Source organism: Rhipicephalus sanguineus, chromosome 6 (assembly GCF_013339695.2).
Source record: "Rhipicephalus sanguineus isolate Rsan-2018 chromosome 6, BIME_Rsan_1.4, whole genome shotgun sequence".
Lineage (NCBI taxonomy): Eukaryota > Metazoa > Arthropoda > Arachnida > Ixodida > Ixodidae > Rhipicephalus > Rhipicephalus sanguineus.
In genome coordinates, this window is record NC_051181.1 from 156912870 (window position 1) to 156932104 (window position 19235).

General features: G+C 41.4%; 1 protein-coding gene across 1 annotated transcript; it reads left to right on the forward strand.

The window, feature by feature from the left end:
- Positions 1 to 13834: 13834 nt before the first annotated feature.
- On the forward strand, positions 13835 to 18981 carry LOC119395524 (uncharacterized). Its single transcript, XM_037662511.2, has 6 exons — positions 13835 to 14054; positions 14520 to 14626; positions 15518 to 15626; positions 17697 to 17837; positions 18595 to 18708; positions 18820 to 18981. Exons 1-6 carry the CDS (start codon positions 13851 to 13853, stop codon positions 18979 to 18981), a joined length of 837 nt encoding a protein of 278 aa, XP_037518439.2. The 5' UTR covers positions 13835 to 13850.
- Positions 18982 to 19235: the final 254 nt, after the last annotated feature.

A 19235-nucleotide genomic window follows, 5' to 3' on the forward strand; every position in this document is an offset into this window, starting at 1 on the left:
CAGCATCTCTGAATAATATAGCAGCACATATGAAAAAACATACAGGTAATTATGCATAACAGTTCTACAAATTTTTAGTTTTTTTGTTTACAAAATAAACCCTGAAAGTTACATTCCATTTGTCATAACATCTGTAGTTAATGAGAAATATTAAGCAAAGTTCGACGTTCTTCTAACAGAAGCTTGTTTAAAGACCTCGGACACCTTAACACTTATTGTGACAGTCTACAAGCATGTGATGTAACTACTAAGTTTGGTATTTACTTTTTTATCATTGTAATTGTGTCATACTTGGTATGCTTGTTTTTCTTTATAAGACATAGGTCTTAGATGTATTCATGGCACTGTTTCCTTAATCAAACTTTCTGTACATTTGTAAACAGTGATTTTAAGGAAATGTAATGGACAAACAGCTTTTATATGTTATGTAGTATGGATATTGCATGACAAAAAAGTAAGACGTCGGGACAAAATTCTTCAGACAAGTTTGCACAGTTTAAGAGGTCAGAAATACCAAGCCTGGAGCGAGCGTTTTCTGAAATCTTGCTTTGTTCAATTATCCAAAAAACAGCTGTGTACTTCAATTTACTCAAACCATGTGACACGCAAGTATATTGTGCAGTCAAGCCAGCTACTCCTGAGATATCGACGAAGCCTGGTGATTTTGCGACTAAAAGTGGAGTTGCAACTACAGCCAGCCCTGACAAGAAATCATCGACCAGCGCGAATCGCACAGCATTGATAAGCCCTTCTGACAGAGGAAATATTGAAAGCCGAAATACAAACGGTGAGATCACTGGCATTGTCCTATATATCTGTGTCATAGAAAGAAAAGTAAAAATAGACCCAGCAGACTTAGATCTCTAAAATTAAGATGAATATAAAGTGACCTTGGATACCTGTTAGATTGAAGACAGTGCAACAAACCTCTTTGCTGTTGTAATTGCAGCACTGTAAAAAGCAAATAATAACAGATTTTTGACGAGATTTCCTTAGTTTACTGTGCATTGGTTAGTTCTGAAAACGTTGACTTCATTCTAACCTGCATTGCGTTTGAGATGTGTATGTATTATTTAAAGTTACATAGCAATGTAAGTGCAAATCACAAATTTCTACTAAGCATCTGTTCCTCTAATAAATATTGTAAAGGCAGCACTTTGCAATATTTGCACATCTATTATATCAGTATCAAGATGCCACATTACAATTCTACTGCTTTGTTTGTGGGATGGCAGAATTAGCAGGCCAGGCGTCTTTGAAATCAATGAAATATTTAAAAATGGTTATTTTAAAAAGCAAAGGTCGTAGTAGCCGAGTTTGTGGTTTTGTAGGCTTACACACTCAATGTTTTCAATTGCTAGACTAATATTAGTATTATACTTCCGTGCATGCTTGTAAAACAAATCTTCACAAACTGAGCATTTTACTGAGCCTGTCGTATGCTGTCGTAGCTTGGTGTCACGCAGGCAAAACCACAAATAGCATAGCCATCTGTAGCATATTGAGTGCGCGCTTATGCCAAGGAAAAGTCTTCTTCCTCTTGTTCTTTGAGCGCCTTGATGATAAGTGTGGAGCACTTTAGGGGCCCTGGGCTGTCGTATGCTGTCGTCACTTGGCGTAACGCAGGCAAAACCACATATAAAAATAGAAAAAAAGAGGAAGCAAACGAGAAACAAAAAGAGAGAGAGAGAAAGGGAGAAAATAAGGAACGAAAAATAGAAAGAAAAAAAAGATGAAGAGAGAGGAAGAAATAAATAGAAATAAAGAGAGAAAGAATGAATGAATGGAACGGAAAAAGAGAAAAGGAAAGGAAGAGAGGAGGAAAGAAAAAGAAACAAAGAAGCCTGCAGCCCAGCTCCACACTTCCTTCTGGCTTGGCACCCCTAGTGCGAAGCTGCCTTAATTTTTTTTTTTTTGCAATTCATTTTCAGCAAGATTTGTTTTTGTTGATCATTTCTTTTTTTGAAAGGTAGAGAATTGAGGACAGTGTGTTTTTGCACTTTATCGTCCAGGTTCATTGGTCTGCATCCTCTCAAGTGCCCCAGACGGATTTCCACACAGCCTGTGCACGCACTTCATCTTTAAGGACATCTCCTATGACTTGAACAAAAACATTATCAAGGCTACAAAATGTGAGTGACTCTCCCCATTTGTGGCCTTCGGGAAAAATAATAGGAATGTTAGCAAGGCTTGCGAATTAAAAAAACCTTAAGTACAGTGTCATTAGAACTATTGAATGGAATTGACAATTGTAGCGAAGCGTTCCTACTCAGTAATGGGTCGTCCTCTCGAGCGCCTTCCAGTGGGTCGTTCTCTTCTCTGAGAGCACGCCCCTCGTGCAGAGAGTCGGCCCCGCTTTGACTGTCGCTGCCGTGCGCCGTCGCTGAGTGCCCGTTAATAAACGTCTTGACACATTATACAGTTGAATCAATTTTTGAACCGTGATTGAAGACCCAAGCCAAGAAAGTATAAAAGTAGGGCTAAAGATCAATATGCTGAAGACAAAGATAATACAGTGGAACCTCGTTAATGCGTACCTGCCGGGAACGCCGCGTAACTACGCACTAACCACAAAGTAAAGATTTGCATCTCCTCGCTTACGCCATCGCCGCCAGCAAAGAAATAAATGCAGTGCCACAGCAAATATTGCCTAAAGTACCCATTGCAAAGCCTTTTCTTTCTTTTTGCCAAAGTGGAGAAAAGATTCTGGTACTCTCGCACGACCGTCCGATAGTGCCGATAGCGCGCGGTGGCGACGCCAAGCAGCATTTCGGAACTATTACAGGGTCCGGCATACGTAGTGACCAACATAGCGACAGAACGGACAGTGTCGGCTTTCCGCGATATATGTGCGTGCGTCTGTACCGCGATCTGCTCATAAACGAAAACTGACGCAGTTCCTGTGAAACGCGGTACGGCTGCGTGGAGCCGATCGTCTCCTGGCTAGTTGCGTGCAGCGCGTCGCCTTCTCGGCTCACGCCGTCACTGCCGGGCCGCTTGCTGTACCGCACGCGCGCATTTGTCGTGGGAGTGTTCTTCGTACCCACTTCGTTCCAGACCGTGCACAGATGCGGCGAGTAGCTTGTTCGGTTAACGCGGCGATGACGAACTTCCTGCAAACGATGCGCACTCCGCGACGCTGTAGCGGTCCTGGCAGCGAACGGCAGCGCGTTTGGGTGGTCGCCCAATAAAAGCGTGCAGTATGGTTGCAACAGCGCTACGCTTGCTGTACCGTACGTGTGCGTTTAACGTGATAGCGTCAATGCAGAGGTTTCTCGTCGCCCGCGACCAGCAACGCTCAACTCCGCAACAGCGAGCTGCTTTCTTTTCTACAAAGCGGCGCGCGCTTGAACAACGAGGCGGCAGCGATCGGCGGCCCAGCGCGTTTAGGTTGTCGCCTATTAAAAGCGTGCAGTAGGCTTAAAGTGGTGCTGCGCCGCACGCGTGCCCGAGCAGATATCTGAAGATACTTATTGTGATAAGGTTGTCGGCGATAAGTCATGCTGGAGCGTTCGTCGGTGGCCGCCGCCTCACCTTCGTTCTTTCCCGCTTACCCGCAAAAGCATCGCCGCAATCGCGCGGAAGTCGGAATCAGTGATCGACCGATCTACGCACTTCTCCAAAAGACGGAAAACCTTTGGCGGCACATTGTGGCGTCGGGAAGTTCAGCGGCGCAGTAAAATTTTATGGCACAAAACGTTATCGCGGTACGCAGGGTACGCACTAACCGGTAGGCGTAGGGCGAAGTACTACGGCTTAAGCGGTCAGCGAATGCATTGGGCTCTATGGGATTCGGTCGGGGATTCGTCGCAACTACGTTTTAACCGTTAGTACGCTTAAAGCGGGTACGTATTAACGAGGTTTGACTGTACTCAGTAGCCTGGCAAACGAGAAAGAGTACACGATTGGAAACCAACCATTCAATTCTATACAAGGATATGTATACCTAGGTCAATTGCTAACAGGGTAGCCTACTCAAGAAGAGGAAATTTACTGATGATTAAGGATGGGCTGAAGCGCTTACGGCAGGCACTCCTAAGTAATGACAAGCAATTGGCCAATGTCTCTAAAGCGAAAAGTATACAAGCACTGAATACTACCAGTTCTAGCATATGGGGCTGAAACTTGGAGGATAACGAAGGAACTAGAGAAAAAGATCTACACCGCATGCAATGGAACGAAAAATGATCGGTGTAACACAGAGATCGAAGGACGGCAGAATGGGTTGGGGAACAAACGGACGTAGCATATACCCTATCCGACGTCAAGTGAAATAAATGGGCCTGGGCCGGCCACATAATGCACAGGACAGACAACCTGTGGTCAGTTAGAGCAACGGAATGGTTACAAAGGGATGGGAAACATCGATTTAGATGGAGTGAAGAAATTAAAAAGTTCACAGGGATGAAATAAAATGAGGTCACAAAAGATAGGGTAAATTGGAGTTCAGTGGGAGAGGCCTTCGTCTTGCACTGGACCTTAGATAGGCCAACAGTGATGATGATTATAATATGCGTTCAGTATATACAAAAAATTCCAGCTTAAGTTTTCTGAATACTCAAATTTTCTTGGTTCGATTACCAGTTGGCCTGGTCGAGATAAGTTGCACATATTAAGCTCACAATAGCAACAAGTTACAAAGGTATGTTAACATACTGTTTATCTGTAACACTAAACTGTAAAATGTGAGGTGAATGCTTACTAAGCAAGTTTATTGAGTGAGAACCTCCAACTCGTATAATGTTTCAAATATATTGCAGTGTTGTATGGGCAGCCACTTCAATTTTTGATGCCACACATAAATGACCTTTTATTGTTTTTTGTGTTACTTTATTCTTTGGTTTGTTCTTTTCTTGTACTTCTGACTGTCATACTTACAATCTGTGTTGCACATTGCAACGTGAATATTTTTTAATGCTTGGTAATGTTTAATGCTTGTCTTTCTTTTTATGCACATATTATTCAAGGAATTATACCCAGCCGAAAACATACAAACACTGGAAACGGTGAAGGCCAGTGAAGGCCGGTGAAGACACAGGAAATGGTGAAGACTACCAGAGTTGGTAGTCTAGCCGCTTTCCTGTCGCCTTCACCGTTTCCTGTGTTCGTCTGTTTTCGGCTGGGTATTATTCCTTGATGCAATGCACCAACTAGCCCAACAACGAGTTCTACTAGCACATATTATTCATACCTCTGAGCTTTTTCTTTTTTGTTTTGCACTTGCTGCAAAATTTTTATGGGGGCATAGCTTTGGGAAGCTGAAATATGTGCCTTTCATACCACAACCCTTCATTTTTCTCTAATAAAAATGCATGTACGTACATTTATTCATTCAGTCGAATGTTAAGTATCATATTTTATAGTTGCACTTCCTGAGTAGGTATGCAAGCATTTCTGAAGAGACTGTGCTGAACAATGTGCCAGGTGGTTTGTTGCACATTCATGTTAGTGTGCACGAACAACAAGAAAAAACTGTCCCTTGTGGTACTAACAGAATGCTCCTATGCTATGTCCTACAAAGAAGCTTTATGAAGCAATTGAGAATACACACTAATTAGGGTATTTCAATAGAAGAGAGGTGTGTTAAAAATGGCTCCGAGAAAAATACATGAATGCTTTGAAAGCCTCTGGTGCTCTGCTAAAGTAATCTGGGTGGTTTCTTTCCTATAGCAAGCGAGCTCCTGGCATTCTTGCACATGGCAAGGAGATCATCAGCCACCACAGCCATCTTGGTTAATGCAGCAGAAAGTGGCCTTATGGATCCTTCACATGCGAATGCCATTAAGCGATTTGCACAGAGCTTGAGCACATGGCTTCGTGAACATGCAGTACAGGGTGCAGCCCTGTTTTCAACCCTCTATGCTGACATCAAAGTTTATGACTCTGTTGTGCTGGTAAGGTCGACTGCTTTTGCTCATTCCCACTTGTAGTGCAGCAATGGGGAGACTGTAAGGCTACAAACTCTTAATGTGGCTTCATTTGCAGACACTCTGGCGTCATTTTCAAGCTCGAGCTCCTTTGAAACTTCAGCTTATAGCTGGGATCTACTTCGAGCACTTCAAGTCGGCTTCATCTATAGCAGTCGTTGAGCAGGTCTGTGCAAGAATGCTATTGCAATGCTGAGTGGTAATGAAACTTGGTTGTCGTTGTGTACGCGGTACATGCATGACTTAATTTGTTCACAATGGCTGGAATAGATGAGGCATCAGATGAGGAGTGAGCTTAATTGCCTTTATTTGTCATTTAAATCAGCCACAGTTTGAGGTATACAGTACTGACAGCCTCTTTGCATAGTGAGAGATGCCTGTTGCTCAGTTGTGTCGGTCATTACAAACTTCCTCTGGTACACTTCGTGCCACTGGAACTGTTATTAACCAAATTGTGTTCACTTGATCTGTATGTCCTTGCTTTTTCTTGTGTCTTTTTTTTTGCCTAATTGTTAATTAACTTTGCATTTGCATATGGGCACTTCGTATAAAATATTTTGCTCAGAATTGTCTGCAGAGGAATCGATTAATGCTTATTTGCAGCAATAACTAATAGGCTTGTGTAGTTCAGCTTTCACAGTGACAATCATTGCCATCTTTGTTATCTGACATAACTCACACCAAGTGACCTGCCAACCTTGGAATTCACAAAATATTATCTTGTCTACCTAAAAATGACAAATTAGTCGAAATATGCATAGGATTGTCTAAGTACTCATAATGTTGTCTATTTATTAAACATTGCCAAACTTTGTTCTGTAAAGATGCTGTGTGTAGGCACTCTGCTTAATTTCTACTATAGTCACAGCAAGAAGAATCTGCACTGCAGACAAAAGGATGTTCATGAAAGTGTTTGTGCAGCAGTGGACGATATTCTATTTGCCGTTGTACGTTGCTTTTATAAGTTAGCAACAGTTTTGTGCTGATAAATCTGTATAACTAAATATTCCAAAAATTCGGGCTATGAAAAATCAATTATTGACAGTAGTATTTACATTCTTATGGAGTCTGTTTCGCCTAGAAATAAACAAATTAAAAATTGTGAAGTCACTAAGGCAATTTTAACAATCTTAAGCAATATATAAAAATCTAAAAATAGAATATTCTAGGATGAAATTTTAAAATTTCAAGATGGCATAAGTGTAATCAAAATTTCAGTTCTGCCAAAGGCATGCATGTGAGCTTGTACAAGAAATGGCCTATTCAAGTAAAAACGGCAATTATTGAGGCTCATGATTTTTGCTTTTGCATGGTTATATCTGGCTTGTTGGGACATTGCAAGAAAAAACATAAAGCTGCCATTAAAACAGCAGTACGTGAAATCGGCCCGTTTCAAACGCTAGTTTGGGTATGGGCATCAGTTATCAAAAACAACTGGTAGTATGTGTTATGGAAGCAGTAGTGGTGTCGTGGGCTACTATTGTTATTGTCATTTCGCAAAATATATTCCAGAAATGAAAAAAAGACCTTTCCTTTTTTTTAAATTTCCATTGAATATTTCATATTCAATAGAAATAACACTTCAGTGCAATTCGATTCAATGTGACTGGTTTTGCTGCAAAACGTTGCAAGCTTCAGACATGCGTTTGTCTTACAGGAACTCTGACCTGCTCCTCTTGCTCACGCATAGGATTGCTCAGCCTGATACATGCACTGTTGAATACCCCTTGCTTTTCTACTTCACGAGAGATGATTACAAGTTCATGGTAAGCTACTTGACTGCCACTAGACGAGCAAAGGAAATAATTAGGGGTGTGCGAATATTCGAAATCTCGAATATTTGTCGAATAGTGTTTTTTTATTCGATTTGATTCGCACTGGAATTAACTATTCCGACCTATTCGAACTTTTTCCAGAAACAATACCGTCAACGGTCCGATTGAAAGTGAACCCCTTCAGTATTTCAATTATGCTTCACCTCATCACACCCTGGTATCGCGGCAAAGCTGCCTTTCAAGCTCGTTTCCCCCCCCCCCCCCGGTCGAACTTTGCCAACCAGTCAACAGTCAAGTCCGATTAGAATTGGTCCCTAGATTTTCAATATTGCTTCACCTCGTCACACCCCGGTATTCGCGGCCAAAGCTGCCTTTCCAGTCCGTTACGGTTCGAACCTTTGCCAAGAGGACAAGTTTCCGATTGAATGGTCGTCCCTAGATTTTCTAATATGCCTTTCACCTCATCCACACACCGGCATTGCGGCAAAGCTGCCTTTCAAGCTCCGCTTACGGTCGAATTTTGCTAAGACAGTTCCAACGTCCGATTGGAAGTGGTCCCCAGATTTTTCAATATGCTTCTCCTCATCACACCCCCGTGTGTGGCAAAGCTGCCTTCTCAAGCTCCGCTACGGTTGAAATGTGTCATTAACTCAAGAAAACGCTGGTTCCAACAGGATATTAAAGATGTGGCAGAGTGGGGGCTCAATTAATGCTGTTTGCAAATGGGTATTAACTGAAATTTCAGGAACGCTGGTTCCAACAAATCGGACACCGATAGCTTTTTAAAGATGTGGCAAAAGTTCAGACGTTCTTATATATCAATTAATGCTGTTTTGGGCCTACGAGGCAGAAATTTGGGCAGGAAGTCCGACAACTCCGGATGAAGGGAGCACACCCTTGTCCGCGAAGCTTTTCAGGTGGGCATCCAAAATTTCCACAGAAGTTAAAGAGGAGGAGAGGCTTATATATCGATCTTTGCCTTCACGCGTAAAGTGTTGTCAGCAACACTTTGGTTGCACCAAATCATCCGGATTGAAGGGAGCACATTCGGCCTCTGCATGTCAGCCTCATTCTTGATAAGACAACAGAATAAAGAGGAGGAGAGCCAGTCCTTCATCAACCTAGCAAAAAGAAACACTTTCATGTTGCTATCTCATAAGAATATGCTTAAGAATCCTCTCTAACTTTTTTTTCTGCAATTTCGCTTCGAAGTGTTCGAAAAATATTCGATTCGATTCGCACTCACACTTCAATATTCGAATTCGCTTCGCACCCAAAATTTTGCTATTCGCACAGCTCTAGAAATAATGCTTGCTATGTGATTTCTGTGACACAGTTTTAAACAGACGGGAGATTTTCTGCCATTATTTTTCTTATTATCTATGCAGAAGTCAGTGTGCGACAAGGCGCATTGTTCCCTCTGCCTTTCATTGAACCTTGCGGTCTCAACATCAGCGGTGATAAACAACAAGTTCCGCTTTGGTGATGTGTGCAAGAAACACAGCATCGAGGGATATGACCAGGTTTGGCACTGATAGAAGCAGTGAGAGTTCTGTGTTTTTTTTTTTAGCTGTCACTGGCTTAAACTGAAACTGAAAAAGCCTAGACCGCCCGACAGCCATCAGCTGGGCCCCATATGATAGGACTAACTAGTTGATACATTCACTTTTTTGCACTTCACACGTCTAAAAATGTTAGGAAGCCATATGACAGAGTGCTTCACCGCTGCATGTCTTTCTCAGTAAATGAAACACTTGTTAATAGGAATGCATTTTCCTGGCCCCTTGGAGTTGCACATAGGAAAGTTCTACTGTATAGAGAATGTGAATCCATATGATGTTGCTTTTGTGTAGAAAAGTTAGAAAAGTTAATGTCAATTGAGTTTTCATGTGTTATGCAACCATTTCATAGCTCACGCTGCTCTTTTTCTGTGGTCAGACTTGTCTGTCCTCTGGCCATGTGGAGAGAGATCTTGACTGGGACATGCCACTGAGAAGAAATGCCAGCCACTTACAGGCCTTTGAAGATGACGCCAGCCTTACTCACAGGGTACATGTACTTTGTTGTAATCATGGAGGCTAGTTTCAACATCAGCTGGAAGGTGCCCTTAAAAATTGATCAGAAGAGTAGCTGCACTAAAAATCAGCTAGTATTGCAGTAGTTCATTTGCTGAAGGATCTTTTGCACTTGGCACAGCTTCTCCTGCTTTAAATCCATAGTAATATGTCTGACGTTTTACATTTGAAAAGGTATATTCCAAACAATTTTAATGAACAAAGTTAACTGGAGTGAATTAAATTAAGAATAGAGTGATGTTTTTTTTCTGATGTCAGGCTTGCTGTTAACAGCTTTTTTATTAGTAATGTGTAAATAAATTGATTAAGAATGCCATCTAAGGTGGGTTATAGACTATAAACGGACAAGAAATGCTACAAATTAAGTCATAAAAGCTGCACATTGCAGTGTTGTGCAGTCCGCACCAACAGCAAGTTACGATTCACCACCACTATTAATTGCGCCCATAGCTCTCAAAAGCACCCACAAAAGATGACAAACTTGAACAGGCTTGTTTCTCTGTTTTTGTAAATGTAGCAACATGTAATCTATGCTTTTGCTTTGTTCCCTGTATTTGTCAGGTTGCATAGCATATTTTAATTATACTAATAAGCAAGATGACTTGCCAACATGTGTTCACAAGTGCATGCATTGTTTAATAATGTTTTCTTCTTTTATTCCTCATTCATCTATTAAAATAAAAATTGTTATGAAGTAGACAAGCCTTAGCAGAACTATAAACAAGAGGAATGCCTCTAACTCCAATTATTCTCAAATCGGAACTCAATTAGGAAATTTATATTTTCAAAAATTTGTTAATGGATGTGGTTAGGTTAGTGTTCATTAGTAAGACGGCACCTTGGGCGAGTTGGTATTGGTTCATACTTCGGTGTAACAGCGCACAACAAAACAACCAGACTGATAGAGAAGTTGTGTGTGTCGTTTCTTCTCCTATCGGTCTTGGTTGTTTTGCTGTATGCTGTTGCACTGAAGTATGTTCATTAATGTTGTTCACTTGTATGTTGTAATATTCCCTCTACAATGCCTTGTTGGGCTTACTGGTTTCTAGGGTAACTCCAAGTAAATATATAGTAACTGAAAAGTAAATAAGCAAGCAAACCTTGTTAGTATGTTGCTATGCTTTCATACAATTTTTCGTCTATTGTATCCTTGGATGTGTGAGAGGAGCATCGGGAGCAGTGTACAATTTAATTCACATATTGCAAAGCTCAGATAAAAAAACATCTCGCTGTGTTGTTTCACACGTGCATTTTGGAAGAACTTTGCCACATGCAGGTAACATCATTTTTCAATGTACATCCAACAAGCTGCGTGGCTGCTTTCCAAGCTGACCTTGAAGACCTCTCTGGAAAATGTCCAGGTCAACCAAAATATTCGAGGCTTCATACACTGGCAAAATTGGTTGGCAGGAACACAGGTAAGTAACAGCAGAGTTTGAACATCCGCAACATTGTTGTAGTTGAGACCTGGTCTCTCTCGTGCACGTTGTGAGCCTGAGTAGCCTGTTTTTCATGAGATATGCCTAGCATGGGTGCATATATTTGCTTCAGAAAACCTGCTCGGGAAATCAAACTCGAGAGGGCGCAGTGGAAGCAAGGTGTCAGCACCAGAAAAAAGTAAGTTTCTCGGAATTTCACTTTACTGTTTGTGTTAATTTGTGTTTGTCTGAAGGTGAGACAGATGCGAAGTACTTGCATTTATTGCCTCTAAAAATATACGGAGTGTCTGTTAAATAGCATGTCATGTTCAGTTTTCCGCCTGTCACTTCTATAACTTATGTGCACTGCATAAAAATGATTTGAGGTAATAATTGCTTTCATGGTATACACACCCATATAAGTTTACTAAGTCACAAATGCAAGTTCTAGATGAGTATTCTGTTGCGATTGCATGAGACATGACCATGCTATAATATTTATCACTGATGTTCATCATACGCTAATTTAAGTGCATATGGCATATGGCAATGGCATATGGAAACACATGTGGAAGTGCATATGGAAACGCATATGAAAACTATTATGGAAACGCATGTGGCATTGCATATGGCAAGCTTCTCGGAGAATAAAAAATGACAGCTTGCGCAAAATTCATTAATCAAATTTTAAATGGCCTTGATTGATTCATGGTTTTTAGTGGTGCAGAAGCCAGGTGTGATTAGAGTGTTAGCCACATGCAACAACTTTGAGTTGTTGGCAAGGTGTCTCATGATACTCTTACGAGCAGTATGCAGCATGCTAAAAACTTGTGTACACTGTAAATTTCCTGAAAGCAGCAGTTTGTTAATACCATTATTACTTGCATCTGTTTTCCCAGGGCCTTTCATTTGTGTCTTCAGGAAATGGCATATCTCTGCTCGATTTCCAAAAGGCCTTTGCACACACCTGTTATACCTGAGTGTCACCTATGACATGTACAAGGAGAAGCTTTATGAAGGCAAGTGGCATGAAAGCTCTTCACAAGAGTATGTGCTTTTTTCTTCTCTTCGGTTTCAGTATCAAAAGTGCCTATGTTTCTACACTTTGCTCATATTTCAATTGTAATATTTTGCATCAAGGCTTTTCTATATCTACATTGTCTGAAATTAAGCTGCTTAAGCAATTAAAAATTATTTTGCAGTCGCCCTTTAAGGGATTATACAATGATGCAATAAAAATAATAGCATACATTACGTCAGACTACTCCTTGTATGAAGCTAAGACGTGAAGCTATCTATAATGTAAGAGGATTAAGAAACGGAAGAAATTGGTTTTCTTGCATTTGTACTTATTTTGGTGTGCTGGCATGTAGCTTTAAATATCATGTGGAGCGGCTTGCAACCTTGATAGTCCAGAGTTGCCAAGGAGTAGCAGAAGTCTTGGTGTCTTAGAAGGGTGGCTGGCTATGCCACCTTGAGAAGAGCTCCTACTTAAATGCTCTGCAGGTCTGATATGCTCTTGGCAGAGCCCCAGTAAACTGGCTGATTTCCTTTAAATCACTGTGCTGTGCTCTTGCTAAGTTTGTTAAAGGGCCCGTAAAGAACTCTGAGGTCCAAAAATTGTTATGAAGATTAATATGCGCACTTTTGCTATGTGAACATGCTGCCGCAAGAATTTTGCGAGTACGTGCTATAATAAGGAAGTTACAGGGGTTAGGACATTCGCTTCAGCCAGTTTCAAATTTTTTGCGCGGCCTCGCCACAGGGAGGGGAAGGCGTAGCCCGTCGTTGTGACCCCACCCATTTCAGCAACGTGACACGACGTCAGCAATTGGCATCATCGGCGAGCTCGATCGGTCGCAATGTGCTTCCGCTTGCTGCGGCTCCTGGTTGCTAATTGTTTACGTTGTCGCACGTGCTCAATAACTTGACAAGCAGTTTTCGGCTCTTCGGTATTTTTAAACCTTTGTGCTAGTTCACAGTGCAGTGCTCAAGAATGGGTGCTTGCTTTCCAAGACAACGAAGGGGCGCAAGAGAAAAGCGTGGAGAATCCTGACCCGTCCGAGCTATTCCCCCTCTCTCCGCTCGATTTGCAGCCAACAACTGAACAACACTTCCTCCACGTGTTGCTCATGTCGAAGGCCAAGTGCGTGCAGGTGCCATGCAGTGCGAGAAATATACGCACGACAACTGCGTAGCCGAAACCGCATCACCGCAGGGCCAAGAAACAAGGCGCAGTTTTGTAGCGGTGGGTGGGAACAGGAACTGTCGTCAACTTGTGGAGACCTGGTTTAGGCCAGTCGACGAGCGCAATGGTGCGCCAAGTTGCCCATGGGCAAGTTTGCATCACTGCACGTACGAGTGGGATTGGTCAGACGAAGGAAAGAGGCGCGGGAATTGTTTTTTGAAATGGAGGGTCTGCGTGGCACGCAGCGCTGTAATATTCGGAAAATGTGATCGCCGCGGTCTACTGTATGAATTGGCGGGCTTGTTTGGTGGATGTAAAAAAAAATTCGAAGCCTGTTTACTTGCCCTTTAAGGTGCATTGCTGTATCTCATGAAATGTGCAACTGTGAATTACTTCAGTAGTCATATGCTTGTCTCTATAAATTCTTATAAATTTTGGGGGCGCATTGTGCAGAAAAGGATCTGGATATGTTCCTGCATCTTCGTGGCCCTGCTGCAGCAATTGTGGCTTTAGAAAGCTCTTTGGCCAACATGCTGCAGGCAGGAAAGCATGAGCACATGGACCCTTTCCTCCACATCATGAGCAATTTTCTCCAAGAACGTCATATAGATGGTGTTGCCCTCTTTTCTACACTGGTCACTGACATGGGCAACTTTGTTGACCTTGCAAAGGTACACATTTTTGTGACACTCCCAGTCAGACAGGGGTTAACATAAGCAACGGTCTTGTTTAAACAAATGTATGAATTGCATCTCTCCTGTACTCACTTGGCTGCAGTATCTGACATATTTGTAAATTAGTCAGTACCGCTTGAGAAAATATGGAGCCCTTCGACATTCTATTATTTCTGTATAGGAGTTGCCTTTCTTTCTTTGTACTTTGGATACAGGGAAATAAGGAATCCAGCAGCATCTAAACCTTGAACTTCTGCAAAGGATGCAATGCTTAGCCACTTCTAAGCTGAAGCGATCACTGACCTTCCCCTTACTTTCTTGTACAATTGTGAACCTGTGTAGCATGTGCTTTGTGTCTTTGCCCTACAAACTTTTGAGAATTTGTGCAGCTGCAGTTAATGAGCTTGATTCTATTTTTGCTCTGCGTGCAACTTCATGCTTACATTTTTTTCTGTCTTACAGCGAATATGGAATCATATTGAAAGCGCTCACACTGAACAAAAGTGGCAGCTTGTCTTGGGCATTCAACTGCAGGCAATTAATCAGAGCATCGTTGACAGCCTCACAGGGTACGTTGATCGTATTTTGTTTCATGGCTTCCTAGCTGATGTAGAACTTTAGTCCCTAAGGCAGCTTTATATTGCCCTCCTAGTTTCATTTGTATGCTGCTACAGTTTCATAATGACATCTCAGATCACCAACTTATTTGTCATCTCTGCATTGTGCTTTGTAGTTCTGAGTTAATTCAGTGCTGAAAGCAAGCCTGTGTTTCTGTCTAGTAAAAAAAAGAAGGTATTTTGTAACTGCAACTTTTAAGTTTCAGTGACTTGACAGCAGTGATAACTTTGCAATGCAGGGTTAGTGTTCCAAGATATAATGCAGACGGTATGTAAACAACCAATTGTAACGTACTGTTTGCAGTAGCATATAACAGAACAAGTGTCAAGAAAAGATGTGGTCAATGGTTGCAGAATTTCTGTTGCACCCTCGAGGTCAAGAAATTTCCACAAATAATGTTTAGGTGATGTGGGATTGGGGCACTCATATATGTTTGGGTGAGGTTTTTTTTTTGCTGCTTTGTACTAAATAACTTGAAGATGATGATGAATAATATGATAAAGTCTACATAGACAGAGAAATTGAAGTTTAATACTCCATGGGAACGCAGCATACAAAGACAGAAAGAGAGAGCAGAAAAGACCTGTCTTTTCTGCCTATTTCTTCTGTTGTACATCTCATTCATACTGAGTGGCAGGTACTTTAGCCTAGCAACAAGTTTTACTGAATGACGTCTAAAGGAGTAACGCGCTATAAGGCACTATATATATACAGCCTTAAAGTGCACTGTGTCTTGCACTTAGTAGGTGTGCTTGCACTGTTTCACATCAGTTTATGATACTTTAAAACCAACCTGCCAAAATTTTTTTCTGTTCAGAAACAACATCTTTTTCCTACTTTAGGTATTGTGACATCTTAATATTTGTGAACCACCCCATCATTGAGCCCCCATCTTGCAAGGTGTCTCGGCCCTCAAACATACCTCTCACAAAGCATCACCACATGATTATGGTAAGCAAAGTGAAAAGCCATATCGACATGGAATACAAAGTAAGGATGTAAAAAAGTATACCTATATACATATTGTGTTCACAAAGTGCAAAAATGATGTGTAATCCTCTCAGCATTGGACTAGTTTAACTGAATAGACATGCAGGGCAACTTTAGCACCTGAGTCACTGCTTGTGCCATAGTGACAGATTGCTGTAGTAAAATTTTAATGCTCCAGCCCAAAGGGCCAAATGCATGTTTTGAGCATGACTGCTTTTGTTAGTTCCCTTGTAATCTAACAAAGTTACCAAATTAACAAAATTAACAAAAGATCACGTGCTTTGTGACGCCAGCAGGCAGAAAAATAGTGTTCCACACTCGCCGTCATGGCTACTAGCGGCGCTGACTAACACTCCCAAGTTTAAAAATGCACACATAAAGCCCATAAGGTGGACGGGGGATGACCGCTGCTGTAGCTCAGTTGGTAGAGCATTGGATGCGTTATTCGAAGGTTGCAGGTTCGGTCACTGCTGCCGGCACGTTACCTTTTTGTCCACTTTACTTTATTCACATTTACATCATAATTACTACAAAAATAACATTTCTTCACGAGGCAGGATTCGAACCCACGCTTAAAGGTGAGCATCGTAACCACTCTGCTATCCAGGCACGTTAGCAGCAAAACATAGCCTTGTATAGTAAGTATACCAAGGAGGTTCGAAGGGTAAAGGAGGGCGAGGCTGACGGATGTGAGGGTGAGGAGGAGGGAAAGGATGAGGGGAGAGAGTAAAGCATAGCATAGAAAGAAAGCGAAAGAGAGAAATAGAAGGAAAGGGAGGAAAAACAGAAAGGGAAAAGACAGAACGAGAGAGAATCAAAGAAAGAGAGAGAGAAATATATAGACAAAAAGAGAAAGATGGAAAGAAAGAGGAAGCAAGAAATAGAGAGACAGAAAAGAAAGAAAAAGAGAGATAGGAGTGAGGATTAGAAAGAAATATATAGTTAGAGAAAGCAAGAAATAGAACTCAGAGATGAAAAGACAGAAAAATAGAGAGGAGAGAGAAAAGAAAGAAAGAGGAAAAGAAAGAAAAACAAAGGTGGCTGCCCAACTCCGCACTTCCTTCAGGCTTGCACCACTAGGGCGAAGCTGCCTTCATTTTTATTTCAGTATAGTTTTCTTGGGCATCGATGCACTGATTACAGCCCTATTCCCACACTGCAAAGGCTCCCTAAAAGTCATCTGCTGTGACCTCTTTCAGAGACTGTGGCAGCCTGTTGGGTTGTGAGAACACCATCGAAACGGTGACTTGTCTGGCTTCTCTTGAGCTTTGAGAACAGTAACAAGTCTGTCGGGCTCACATCATGGCTGCATTAGGGCTGCACGAGCCCCGATGTGAGCTCGGCAGACTTCTTACTGTTCTCAAAGCTCAGGAGAAGCCAGAAAAGTCACTGTTCCAACGGTGTCCCCGCAATCCAATGGGCTGTCACAGTCTCCAAAAGAGGTCACGGCAACCGACTTTCGGGGAGCCTTTGCAACATGGGAATTGCATTGTAATCGGTGTGTTGACGCCCGAGGAAACTATATTGAAGAAATTAAATAATACGTATCGATCAGATCAATGAATTCTTTTTACCAGATCCAGCTTCGTTACTTTATGGGCAGACCCTGCACATTTGCATGTACAGATCCACTAGCTTGAGAACAAAGGGAATATATACTTAGCTGTGTAGATGCATAAAAAAAGTTGTATTTTGCTTTTATGTGCTCTGTGACACATTCAAGGGAATAGGTGAATCATACACACCTCATTTTCTATTGGAGTGTGTTTTACAATTCAGACAATTTATATATATAGAAGCAAAAGAAATCAGCTGCTACCAACTCTTCTTATTCATCGTGTCTTTGTCCTTCAATACTTGCATTCTTTGCTGCATGTTCTCCTGCCATATAAGATGTTAGACTGAAGTCACTGACTTTCAGCAGCATTGTGTGAATAAATCTTTTGCAACGAAATGAATTATAAAAGATAAGCTCTTTAAAGCTGTAAAATTTTATAAGGAAACTTAAATAACTTTTATTATGTCCAACAGCAAAAGTTTGGTGAAAGGCCATTAAGGAAGCCTCGTCCTTGCATGTCAGTGAGCTTGGCTGTGCATGACTACAGACTCCGCTCTTCCCATGGAAGCTTTATGGATGACTGTGTTCGTGAAAAGTGGGTCAACTATGAGCAGGTAGGTGACATGGCACACTTCGAAGAAATTTCTGAAATTGGCCATAGGGGCCATTTTCATTAGCTGAGAAACATCTAAAATTATAAAAACATGATTTTCAAGCTCTAGTTTTGCTAGAACTGCAGAATATCATAGTGACCTGGTATTAAACAGAAGACCATGCTGGAAATGCAGTCAGACATACTTAAAGCAAATAGGATAATTCTAAGAAAAATGGTCATGGCAATGCCAAATGCTGTACGTCAGAACCACCGTGTATGTTTAAAACAATTGCATACAAGAGTGCCAATTCCAATAAGTGGGCAAGATTGTTTTTTTAATTGTTCCTTGCTCCTACAGTATAGTGTAACTGAAACCTGGTGGTTGTAATTATTAAATTTTTCATAAGTGGATAGTCTGTGCCTACTAAAGCATTTTGGTTTGGGGTTTTTATGATCCTTTGTCATGTTACAAGCAGTTAGAAGGCAGGACTGTGTGCCATTGAGAAGCAATGTTGTGGCAGTGTTAATGTCACAGCTTTTCAGTGTCAGGTTGTGAGATTAATATGGTCCTATATTGTCATAGCAAGCACTTACCTTGTTACACAAATTTGACTCTTGAGAACTTGTTCTCCAAACATCCTCATTTTTAATCCATGCTAATGTAGTACATGGAAATCCACAGAGCTCTGCTTTCTGAACTTTGTGCAAGATAACTGAATGAATTCTATACAACATGCAAGTGGAGCTATTTTAGTACACGTTTTCTTTTGTTTCAGGCATGCCCTTCAAAAGTTGGTTTTGTCGAGAGGGATAAAGAGTGGGGAGCAGCTTATGTGAAGAAAAATACAACAATGCTCGTCTTTGAGGATGAAACAACAATCACTGATAAGGTAACATGTCAAATGTAATGCATCATTACATTTATAGATACATGTACATGTTTTATATATATGTAGACAGTGCTTCTGTGTACAATTTGGATTCATACTTTCTGAAAACAGGTTTCAGCATTTCTAGAAGAATGTCCGTCTGGATGTGTGGCTGCTTTTCATGTCGAGTATGAGGACTTCACGGGTCGATGCTTCGCAAGAGAAAGGTACTCAAGGCTTCAGTCTATTGCCAAGGCTCTTCAGCACACAAGAGGTAAATACATTTTAGTTTAAGTGCAACAAAGTAGAGCTGAATTTGTAGTTTTCAGGATAATAACTCGTTTTATTAAACTTTAAAAAGACAAATTACTCTTGCACTTATTGGCAGCAGATTTCTGTGAATGAAATTAACTGTTTCTAAAAACGAGCGTTTTTTGCTCTTGGGCACTGCAAGGCTAGGCCACTTGTTCGGTAGTGTAACTTTGCTAGTGGCCAGCAGATGGTTGTTTGCAAGTGAAATTAACCAGCAGTTCTAGTCACCAGAAGCG

What these genes read in the sequence shown, in the direction of transcription:
- LOC119395524 (XM_037662511.2), top strand. Translation starts at nt 13,851, where the DNA reads ATGTTCCTGCATCTTCGTGGCCCTGCTGCAGCAATTGTGGCTTTAGAA. An exon ending in ACTTTGTTGACCTTGCAAAG is followed by an intron (nt 14,055 to 14,519) that starts GTACACATTTTT and finishes TCTGTCTTACAG; the next exon opens with CGAATATGGAATCATATTGA. An exon ending in AGCATCACCACATGATTATG is followed by an intron (nt 15,627 to 17,696) that starts GTAAGCAAAGTG and finishes TATGTCCAACAG; the next exon opens with CAAAAGTTTGGTGAAAGGCC.